The 12,347-nt window shown below is 38.7% G+C and overlaps 1 protein-coding gene across 1 annotated transcript; it reads left to right on the forward strand.

Moving 5' to 3' along the window:
- The first annotated feature begins 6,103 nt into the window (after window positions 1-6,103).
- LOC117413066 (thymosin beta-12-like) lies at window positions 6,104-11,005 on the forward strand. The gene is made up of 3 exons (XM_034021802.3): window positions 6,104-6,241; window positions 8,111-8,215; window positions 10,713-11,005. The coding sequence occupies exons 2-3, from the start codon at window positions 8,116-8,118 to the stop codon at window positions 10,748-10,750; spliced, it is 138 nt and encodes a 45-aa protein (XP_033877693.1). The 5' UTR covers window positions 6,104-6,241; window positions 8,111-8,115; the 3' UTR covers window positions 10,751-11,005.
- Window positions 11,006-12,347: the final 1,342 nt, after the last annotated feature.

A 12,347-nucleotide genomic window follows, 5' to 3' on the forward strand; every position in this document is an offset into this window, starting at 1 on the left:
CTCTGACAACTTTAAAAAGACGGTCATAGGCATCTGCATGTACATTATGTGGAACTCTTAATTGTAACAAATGTTCCTGAAAGGTTTAAGCAGGTTTTGTTCTCAATGTATACTGTAGCTTTAAAATTCCCATCCTCTATTCCTATTTTGTGACAGAGAATACCCGTACTGCATCACAAGGTGTGAAGACAAAAATAGGACAATTAAAAAAAATAAGTAGCTATTAAATGAGATTTTTAATGGCTTTCATTTGTCACATTTAATTGATTATCTGAATTCAACTGTATTTGAATCATAGTTCTAGGATATATTATTTATATTCAGATGTGTATGCAGCTACTGTCTTCCACAACCCTTTCAGTATATTTTTATTTTACATAAAAGATATGTTACAGTAAATTAAAATCCATCAAATAAAACACATTTCACGGTATATAATTTGTATGCAGTGGTAAGTTAGCTGTAAATAAAATGCATAATGTAACAAAACAATGTAAAAACATATTTGAATTGCAATGATCAATTCGTGGGGTCAGTTAACCCTACTGACCATTTCTAGCTGTTCAGCCAAAAAAAGAAAACACACTTAAAATGCAAGCACATTGCTGAGCTCACAGACATTTACAAGCAGGGGATCTTGCTTCCAAGATGGTCAGTCAAAGAAATGCCTTCAGGTCAGTTAACTCTTTTTTTATGCAGTGGGTTGTGGGATACTGTAAGACTCATGGAGGTTCTTTATTTTTTGGGGTGTGTTTAATTACAAACTTGCTAGGACTTTCTCCCCAAATAAATCTGGATATAACGCTAACCTTGGACCCTAGTGGTCTCCAATCTTTCGTATTGTTACATTGACTTTGACACTATGAAGGCAGGTTGTTCACTTAAATGGAATGACTGTACTGCATGCACGGTTGAAACCTTTCTGTAATTTGTCCTCTGGGACAATGGTGTGGTATGAGATTAAATAGTTGAAAAGAATGTGGCAGTGAAACGGTTCATTGCTTTTACTGGAGACCACCTGCAATGGAACTTTTAGAGAGAATCATAGAATACAGCTGGTGTACATACAGTAAAAACACATTGTCAAAGTGTTAAAGCACTGCATTACTGAATCAGTCATGGACCCTATGTAGCATTTATAAGACCTTCACAAAGGCTAGATAACACTGTATAACTATCTTTCATAGCCACTTTGAAAGCCAAACTATCGTGCATAGGAGTATGTGTAACACGTTCTCATAACATGTGTTACTCTAATGAAAGAAAAATGACTTTATAGATGAAATCCACACTCGAAACACTGGGATTTTTCAATTCTAGTACTTTTGGTTTGTAACAAATGTTATGACAACGTTGTAAGAATACAGTACTCGCATGCATGCATTCAGTTTTCAAAGTGATTCTGAAGGATTGTGCACACAGTTATACAGTGTTCTTCAGCCTTTATGAAGGCATTATGGATCCTACATTGTGTCCATATCAGTTTTGGACGCAAGCGATGATAGAAACCAGCGATGGGCTAGAGCTGTGAAGCAAATATAAACAAATTACCTCTATACAGCAGAAAACGACCTCAATATTACAGCCATATAAGGCCAAAGTCAAGATCACCAAAGCACTGAGATGCAGTGTTTATACAAACCCTAGAAATATTAAATTACTACCTCAACTGGTTCAGCTCATTTATGAAGTATGCATTCAAGCCAATTCAAAGGTGATGTAAAAAAAAAAAAGTTAGAAATACAATGCATTTCTTAAATTTCCTTGAAAATCCTGACTGGATTTCTTCTTCTGGATTTAAAAATGTAAGCATATATTGCCCCCTAGTGGCTTTCACTGTCACCCACATCTGACAAAAAAAGGAAACGCTTGAAAATGTTTTAAGTCACAGCAAATAAATTAAATTGTAGCAGCTGCATGTGTTGCTAGGCAACGAGAATATGAAAAGGAAGGGAAGTTTAAGAGAAAATGTGGATACTGGTGAAGTTCACACACTTGTATTGGGATGTTTCCCCACAGACGGGGCACTGCTGTTAAAGGGGTGGCTGCACTTGGAACCCGGGTGTCTCACTTCCTGTGCTTCACAGAGCCTGGCTCCTGCTGCAGGCATTGGAGTCTGCTGGTCATCGTAACCTTTAAATAAACAGGACTGCAGCATCTCAGAGAGCCAAGGGGTTGATTTCTATGTGAAGAATGCAGAGGAATTATGACTAGAAACTGCTGGCAATGGAGGTACCCACCCCGCTAGGATGAGCCCCAGCACTGGTGCATTTTACAGTAGTGGGGAATATCCATGCATACACATATGAATCCATTAAAACCAAGACCCCCCGTGGCCCTGCTACAGAGTAAAGCAATCATGGAATCGATGTCTATTTTCTATCTGAAATCTAACTGACCTTTTCAATTCCACAGTGACCTACACTGCCATTATGTGAAATGAAAGGCTAATACCAGATGGCTGTAGAGGAGCTAAAGGTCACTCCTGCTCCGGTTTTAGTGACTCCCCACTCTCTGTGGGGGTGTGGGGGGGTAATATAAAAACAAAAAACACACATCTTGATAAGCTGACTTCCCACTTAATGTAACCTATAATTAGTCATTAGTAATGAATGATTAGACCACGCAATACATTTGAGTCAAGGGCAGTGTGTCTAGATTCAAGTTATAATGCGTACCACACAATAATACAAGTGATATTCTTAACGTTCCCAGGAATGTTTCGTTCCTTCAAAAGAATTTGACCCAAAGAGTTTGAAAACAAGCCTTCCTATTGCATTAAAGAATAATACTAATAATAATGACATTCAATTTCTACATGGCTGGAGGAGCTGAAATGGACGAATTCTAAATGATTCGGACAGTTGAGATGGCATACTTAATGGTGTTAAAAGGACCTTACTGAAGTGATTAAATAAATAAGTGTTAATCATGTCAGTAAAATCCATCCCCTCTATCCCCAGACGCTGCTATTCTCAGTAACTTAGCTAAATAATCTTCATGCCACGTTTCATTTCAGTTATGTGAAGTATATGCATGAACTGTACATACGAGCACCTACTGTGCCTGTTGCTCTGACTGCAGTGAATACCTTCCTGGAAGGACTGAGCTTGATATATGCAGAATACATTGATTCTAGAACTAGAGACTGTCTCCATCTCCTAAATATAAAACAACAAAGGATATAACAGTTCCTGAAGGTTTATCATTATTATACCTCAATATCATGCACATCTCTTTATACTAGGACATTCATTATAGTGACTTCCTGATGCGGGGCTAATCACATTCGTTTGTTGGATAATACATTTAAACAATCAATTAAATTTAAGTGCGTTAATTAACCTGAATGAATATTATATGACCATTACCATATTAGACCACCGACTAAACAAAGATAATCTATTAGTTACTCATTAAATAATCTGAATATTCATTCATGTTAATTAAAACCTCATTAACCTCATAATTATTTTTATTTAATGGTTTTGAGTAATTACAATGAACACACAAAACACCCTCAACCACAACAAAGTAGGTTAAAATATAGTAGCAGTTTATTATACAATGATACTAATGACACAGAAAGGAAAAACCTAGAAAATCATTGTGAGGAAGCAGTTCACATACACTCCAATACAGTTAGACTAAATACTAATTCATTGGAGATATATATATATATATATATATATATATATATATATATATATATATATATATATATATATATATAGTTCCCCCAAAATGCCTTTAAATACAGTACAAGTGAAATACTACTGTTTTACTAGCATTAAGTATAGGTTCAACATTTCATTCCAACACAGTACACATCAACTCTTTTGTATAAATCTCAGTCTGGACTGCACAGACTTTTTAGCATGTGATGACATCACTCTGCTAGCAGTTCCCTAGCTTAGCTACACAGACAGCTCCTCTGCATCTATTGCTTATATGCAAAAATAACCCTGTTCAAATACAATTTCTTTAGTAAGGGGTCACAGATAATTCTGGAATACAAGTGTTCATTAAGAATTCAGAAGTATACTTTCAAATCAAGCACTTCATATAATAAGGAGTTAAACAGCTTATAGTTACTTTTAACAAGGTTCAAACCCTGAGGTTTTTCATACATGCATTAAAAGCGCAAATTAACATAACTATTTTATCAACTTTGTGTTTGCAACTACATTAATTCTACAAGGGAAAGGTACTGAAATTATACTCAATGGTTCCTTGAAGAAATGGAGACCCAAAAGTCTGCAGAAGAACTGTTCCGTTGTTGTTCAAACCCAGGTTGGGGTTTCACACACTTCCTGTGCATGTCTTCTTAGTTGAATGCTTCACCCGAAGGCCGACACAGTCTCTCTCATTTTTTTGAAGATCTCACACTGCTGTTTGTACAAACAGATTATTGTCTGTATTTGAATGGCTTGTGCATGTATAGGTGCACCTGGAAAGATAATGCATTATGCTGCGTGATCAGTCGAACACATAAACATGACATTCCAGATTTGAAGACCATTTTCAGATTTTAACGACATTACAGACTGCTTGGCTGATGAAGACAGTATTTGTTGTTGGGAAATGCCAATTGTGAATTAAGATTTGGTAAATAGTGGTGAACTATGCAAGTAATGACAAAGAGTATTTATTTGGGGGAGTAATACCAATCAAATCAAATCACACACAACCATACAAACAATAAGGGGGATATTTCAGCCAATTACCAAACAAAATATCTAATGTGCCTGTATAAAGGTAACCCTGCTTTAGAAAAATCAGTTCCTTTAGATTGAAAAGCTCTTTAATTGCATGGCTTGAATATGCTGGTACCAGATGTTTGGCACTGAAATCAGAAAACACTTTGATTTTACGTTACAGTGAATATGTAAATCAGTCTTTGGAAAATGAAAAACAAAAGTGTCTTTGTGCCTTTGATATTCAGTTTTATGCCCATCTCTGTAAATGTGTGCATCACCTCCCTTTCTATTAGTCAGGAAGGTCCCAAGGCACAAAACAGAAATGAGGGGTTAGCAGAATTATTCTTGAAAAACAACTTCAAATGGATCCTGTTTTTTCTCTGAACATCTCTGAACATGGGTGCCTTTTTTTATAAGATACAATGCCAAAACCACCTCCAGATGCCTTTCCAAAATTTCTCAAATCTAGAAAAATACAGAAATATGATCGGTTAATGACATCACAATTCTAGAAAAGAATGTTTCATTCTGGTTCCTAAAACATGTTGTAACCTAAGCCAATAAAACAATTGCTCGAGTGATCAGGGATGGACAGACAACCCACACAAACACAGAAGGTACATGGAAACAGTACAGCAGACGTAGCTGAAGGATCCTCAAATCAGTGATCATTTACAGCTACAAATAATTCTGCTGAACTCCTTTCATTTTAATAATTGCTGTTCAGTTCACTCCTTCAATAAATGATCAATGACCACCACCTGTATTGAAGAAGCCATACATCAGATCATAGAGTGCTACTTACAAACACACCAACAGACTTTCATGAACACTATACACAGACTACAAAGTGCAAGGCATTTTAAGGCAATCAAAAAGATGGTTAAAAAAAATGTCATTATTATTAGGAACACAGATAGCTGCTATTACTACTTAGAGCTATAGGTACAGTACTACTCTAATAGCTCATGCAGCACACAATGCCTTCACAACTGCAGTACAGGGATTGAATACATTAGTTTGCACTTCTAATGTATTCAATCCCTGTACTGATCACTATCACAGGACAGTATTATTCACACACATTATTCTTTCCCCACTCCCATTATTTGGCACCCTAAGCAGCCGCCTATGTCGCTTATCCCCAATACCAGCTCTGATTACATCTGGTACACAGTAATGGATTTGGAACTGCCTTTGCATATTAAAATAATTTGAGTCTATCCACCTTTCTGTGCATTAAAAAGAGCATGCATTGAATCACCAAGGATTTCAGAAAGGGAGATCATCCACACTGAGATGGTGTCCCAGCATTGCAGCTCGCTGGATGCCTCTGTGTGTGATCACCAGTGCAGTTGCTCCTCCCGATTACTCCAGGAATGCAGCAGCACAGGCTGAGCAGATTTCCTGAAAGCCACTCCTCTCCATGACATGAATATTAATACCAAGGGAGGTGGGGAGAGCAATGTGCAGCTCTTAAACCCACGCCCAAGAAGCACCACACACCGACTCTCTCCCTTTGAGAAATAACAACCAAAACGGTAAGAGTGTTTCACTGCTTTGTGTTCTAGTTTTTAAACGTGGATGCTTTATTTTCATGCTTTTATAACAAACAAATGCACATAGGAAAATAGTATTTCTTTTGTTAAATAATATGATGAGAAATCTGCAGATGGTATTGTGAAATGTTTTTTTTTTTTCCATGAAATCCTTTCAGAAGGCAAAAAAATATACAAATCAAAATCAAACATTTTAATTAATTTTTTTAAATAATAAATAAATAAAAAAAATCAGTGGATGCTTTGGATTCTCGGTTTTTAAGCAATGTCTGGAAAAGGAATCAAGGTCATAAGAAAGGGATTCCCCTTGTTTAGACAGAGAAAACAAAGGCTCTGGTTCTGTTATTTGGGCAACTCCCTTCCTCCCAGCGAAGGGACTGTGATTTATGATAAAGGACAGCAGTGCCTCCAAGTGCAATTCATTACTGGTGATGAAAATCACATGGGTCTGTTATATCATTTCCATGTTTTGAAAGATACAGTGGGTCTAAACCATGTCAGACCTTAATACTGTCAACCCTGCATTTTATAAACCTGATTTATTATTTTTATTTTTATTGTAGTATTGTTATAAGTGGGAGAAGCCCAGCTAGATGAATGCAGAATTAAAGAGCTGCATTATTTATATCTGCAACAGCTGAGATCATTAAAATAGACCCCAATAAACCCATTTTCCATATTTAAGAATGGTTTACTTTATAAGCACGTACGAGGACCATCAGCAACTGTAGCTGTTTCTATAAAATTGTAATCAGGATAATAAAGCCACCACAAGAGGTTAAAGATGTCATTTAAAAAGACTTTGAGGCTGACATAGTGATGTTTTTTTTTTCTAGGGAGAACATGTGTGTACCCATAGCTAATCCTGGGGAAGGGATACCATGTGGACAGGCAGGAAGGGATACCATGTGGATAGGCAGGAAGGGATACCATGTGGACAGGCAGGAAGGGATACCATGTGGATAGGCAGGAAGGGATACCATGTGGACAGGCAGGAAGGGATCCCATGTGGACAGGCAGGAAGGGATCCCATGTGGATAGGCAGGAAGGGATACCATGTGGACAGGCAGGAAGGGATACCATGTGGATAGGCAGGAAGGGATACCATGTGGATAGGCAGGAAGGGATACCATGTGGATAGGCAGAAAGGTGTGCACAGAAAGCTGCAGACTAATCCATCGCTTCAGTGTTGCGTGGCCTGATCGATGGGCACAGCAGCACAGGTGCTGGTGTCAGCATCATGACAACTGTTGCATTGGCACACAAGGTCATACTTAATAAAAGATAGAAATGTGCAAGTATTAGAAATACATCAAAAGAGAATAGCTTGTCTTGCGATTCCCTATTTCATTTAGAAGTCTGTTGCATTTCTGCAATGTTAAAAGTGCAGCTTTGTAACCAATAGTAATGTTTTATAAGAGTATAACCCTATAGCAGCAGTTCTCTGCAACGCCCTGTTTGATAAACCCTGTCCGAGACTCCTTCCTGAGTGAAAGCTGTTGTATCATAACCCGAATTGGGACCAGGGAGCGTTTAAATAATTGAGTAGCATTGCAATTGTAGAAAGGTTTATATGACTTTCCCAATCAGGAAACCACCTACAAAAAAAGATTTAATACAACCATTTGACCAACATACAGTACTGCCCTGTAACAGAGATGGAGGGCTGGTTAATGAATTCTCTATGACAACATGGCAGAAGAGATCTGCACACACCAGGTCAGGTTACTGAGAGGCTTTTTGGAGAAGCATGTATTTACTGTAAATGATCCTGGTATAATTGTCAGCCTGCTCTTTAAGATGGTGGGTGTCGATGTTTAACCAGTGTGCTCTTGTTGTTTTCATTCAAAGCCAAAATGTCTGACAAACCCGATCTGGCAGAAATTGAAGGCTTTGACAAGGCCAAACTGAAAAAGACAGAGACGAAAGAAAAGAACCCCCTGCCTACGAAGGAGAGTAAGTAGAGCCGTGGGTACACATGCTAGTCCTGTGTCACAGAGACACTGTGCACATGCTAGCCCTGTGTCACACAGACATTGTACACATGCTAGCCCTGTGTCACACAGACATTGTACACATGCTAGCCCTGTGTCACACAGACACTGTACACATGCTAGCCCTGTGTCACACACACACTGTACACATGCTAGCCCTGTGTCACACAGACACTGTACACATGCTAGCCCTGTGTCACACAGACACTGTACACATGCTAGCCCTGTGTCACACACATGCTGTACACATGCTAGCCCTGTGTCACACAGACACTGTGCACATGCTAGCCCTGTGTCACACAGACACTGTCACATGCTAGCCCTGTGTCACACAGACACTGTGCACATGCAAGCCCTGTGTCACACAGACACTGTACACATGCTAGTCCTGTGTCACACAGACACTGTATACATGCTAGTCCTGTGTCTCACAGACACTGTGCACATGCTAGCCCTGTGTCACAGAGACACTGTACACATGCTAGTCCTGTGTCACACAGACACTGTGCACATGCTAGCCCTGTGTCACACAGACACTTTCCTTTAGGAAGCATCAGTCACAATAATACTTACTGCAGTGATGCGTCATTTCAAGATGATTATTTCTTACATCTGACACTCTCTAACAGCTTTTAAGGCTGGGATATAGAAACCACAATACCAGATCTAGCTGGATGAGGTTTACAATGTACCAAGAAATCATTTTTACAGGAAGCCATAAACTACAAACCTGGAAAACCTTGTGATACTGCTAGCCTCACCAGCAACGACCTTCTTCATTAAAAACAAAGGCACATTCATTGTTGCACAATATCTCTTTTTATTACAATCATAATACTAATTTCAATTTAATGGAATGTGTTTAAATGTAACAGTAGCATGAGACCATGAATACATGGACTCAATAACAATTATTTATTTAAAAATAAATGATAGTTGAATTAATATTGTAACTGAGCATATGTTACTTCAGCAACTTTTGTTTATCCATTCAAAGGATTAAAGAGCTTACTATAATCGTCTACTATAATTTGGATTGGATTAAAGCTAGCACTCTCTGGATTTATATGTCACCAGAAATCCTCAACAGAATTACAGCCTATTATGCACAGTTGGGTGTACATTATTCCTTATATAATACATGGTGAATGATAATGTTTGTATAAACTGCAGTGTTTTACAGTCTTATTAAACACAGTGGTGTCGCGAGACCAGTGCCCATACTCTAGAAAGAGTGCAAAGAAGAGCGACCAGAATTATCCCGGGTTTAAAAGGCATGTCGTATGCAGAAAGGCTAAAATAATTGAATCTATTCAGTCTTGAACAAAGAAGACTACCCGGAGATCTGATTCAAGCATTCGAAATTCTAAAAGGTATTGACAATGTCGACCCAGGGGACTTTTTTGATCTGAAAAAAGAAACAAGGACCAGGGGTCTCAAATGGAGATTAGATAAAGGGGCATTCAGAACAGAAAATAGGAGTCACTTGTTTTTTACACAGAGAATTGTGAGGGTCTGGAACCAGCTCCCTAGTAATGTTGTTGAAGCTGACACCCTGGGATCCTTCAAGAAGCTGCTTGATGAAATTCTGGGATCAATAAGCTATTAACAACCAAACGAGCAAGATGGGCCGAATGGCCTCCTCTTGTTTGTAAACTTTCTTATGTTCTTACGTTCTTATGTTTAATAAGGCTGATAAGACTGCTAACCTCAATTTTTGAAAACCAATTCTACCAGCAGTACACAAGCACAACAAAACACGATCAGTACCAAACACCAGCTCCACCACCAGCACAACAAAACACTGTCAAAACCAAACACCAGCTCCACCACCAGCACAACAAAACAATGTCAATACCAAACACCAGCTCCACCACCAGCACAACAAAACACTGTCAATACCAAACACCAGCTCTAGCACCAGCACAACAAAACACTGTCAATACCAAACACCAGCTCCACAACCAGCACAACAAAACACTGTCAATACCAAACACCAGCTCCACCACCAGCACAACAAAACACTGTCAATACCAAACACCAGCTCCACCACCAGCACAACAAAACACTGTCAATACCAAACACCAGCTCCACCACCAGCACAACAAAACACTGTCAATACCAAACACCAGCTCCACCACCAGCACAACAAAACACTGTCAATACCAAACACCAGCTCCACAACCAGCACAACAAAACACTGTCAAAACCAAACACCAGCTCTAGGACCAGTACAACAAAACACTGTCAATACCAGACACCAGCTCTAGGACCAGTACAACAAAACACTGTCAATACCAAACACCAGCTCCACCACCAGTACAACAAAACATTTTCAGTACCAAAACAATGGCCTACATTCTTCTTCTTATAGTTATTATTACCGATTCATTATTTTACCACTGCGTTGCCATTTATTTGGGAAGCATGAGTAACATTTTCTTTTCTCTTTCTGACAGCGATTGAGCAGGAAAAGAAAGGAGAAAGCGCCTCCTGATGAAGAAGCAGGAGAGACGTTTATTTCCATTTGGAAGATGGCTCTTTGTTTTGACCGTTAATTGATTTCTTTACTTTTGAGAAAGAAAGGCTCTTTCCTCCAGGAGAGGCAGCACTCCAAACTGAACGGGTAGATTACGACAACGAGACTGTCACACGATATTCTGGATCGTTTGTTTCAGAGGAATGTAACACACCTTGGTTTTCCTATGGTTTCCGGTAATGCTTTAAAAAATTAAATTAATTTTAAACAAAATATGTTTTTGTGTCAAGTATTTTAGTGCACAGTTTATTATTATTAAGACCCTGCACACCCCATGTACTTTTCTATAACCTTTTTCCTTGGAATACGTATTTACCTTGACAAACACATTTGTATATTATCCACTGCCCTTTTTACATGCCAATGCATTGTTGCTTGCCAATTGTTGCTTGCCAACCAATACAAAACCAGCAAAACTTCTATTTCTATCTATTAAAAGACACAAAGTAGAACCAATACCTGTTGTGCCAGTAATAGATCTCTGAAGCGCTTGGAAAGAACAACCCCACCCCACTCACTATAGGGCTTTATATAATCTGCAGCATCAGTTCCACATTGTTGGCTGAAGAAAGAGCTCCTTGTTCGGGTGTCAGTTCAAGATCTCCTGGTGCAACAGAGACAGTTGGTCAGTTCTTTTCCTGTTCCAAATCCACAAACAGATGGCCATTTCATTTCACACTGACAGCTGCAGGACCGCCTGCAATATCGGACAATCAAGCACTTATGCTTTTGTTCTGGCTGAGGTGCAAAAGAGCATGAAGGCAGCTATACCCCAAGTACCCGGATCTCGTCAGGTTTGAATAAAGAACTGATTTATGACAAATGATTAATGTACTTGGGAAAGAATTTCATACCAACCCCGAATGTGTGAATTCACAACTCTAAAACATATAAACACATCTTCATTTTTTAAACATTTTTTTAATGCTTGATCCACCTGGACTTTCTTGTTTTGCAAACACATAGTGAATGGAGGATATGAAATAGTCTTACAGCTGCCCCTTGTCTGGTTTCAAGTTGTGTGTTTGGCTAACCGGTCACTTTGTTAGAGAGGGGTTCATAACTTTGAGTTTCTACTGTATGGCAAAATATCAGAATAGCAGAATAGAAATACTGTGGTTATCAACTGCAATTAAAGAGTTACAGGACTCCTGCAGTGTTCACAAGAAACACATCATCTTTGCTGTACCCCATGTCATCACAATTGTTTGGATTTTTTTTCTTATTCACAAATCATTGGTAAATCAACTAGACAATTACTTTTTTTCAACTTTTTACTCACAAACATTCACCCCAAAAAGAAAGCATGCCCTGAATGGTCACTAAGAAATCAGTCTGGGTTACAGGCTAATGCAGAACTATGAGCAGGTGGCTGCTGGACAGACAGTCAATGCAGCACTGAGTATGTAGTGGAGGGGCACGACTACTAGCTTAATAGAATTGAACAGTGTTTCTGAACTTGAGAATATTTGCATATTTAATAAAGTCACCAGCATATTAAGCCTCTGGGGCTGAGCAAGCCTGAACAAGGTGGAATTTCTGACATAGTTTACTG

The sequence above is a fragment of the Acipenser ruthenus genome, chromosome 23 (assembly GCF_902713425.1).
Source record: "Acipenser ruthenus chromosome 23, fAciRut3.2 maternal haplotype, whole genome shotgun sequence".
Classification (NCBI taxonomy): Eukaryota; Metazoa; Chordata; class Actinopteri; order Acipenseriformes; family Acipenseridae; genus Acipenser; species Acipenser ruthenus.

Excerpts from the sequence above, each read along its gene's own strand:
- LOC117413066 (XM_034021802.3), top strand. The coding sequence starts at position 8,116 with ATGTCTGACAAACCCGATCTGGCAGAAATTGAAGGCTTTGACAAGGCC. Across the intron at positions 8,216-10,712 it reads CCCCCTGCCTACGAAGGAGA|CGATTGAGCAGGAAAAGAAA; the intron begins GTAAGTAGAGCC and ends TCTTTCTGACAG.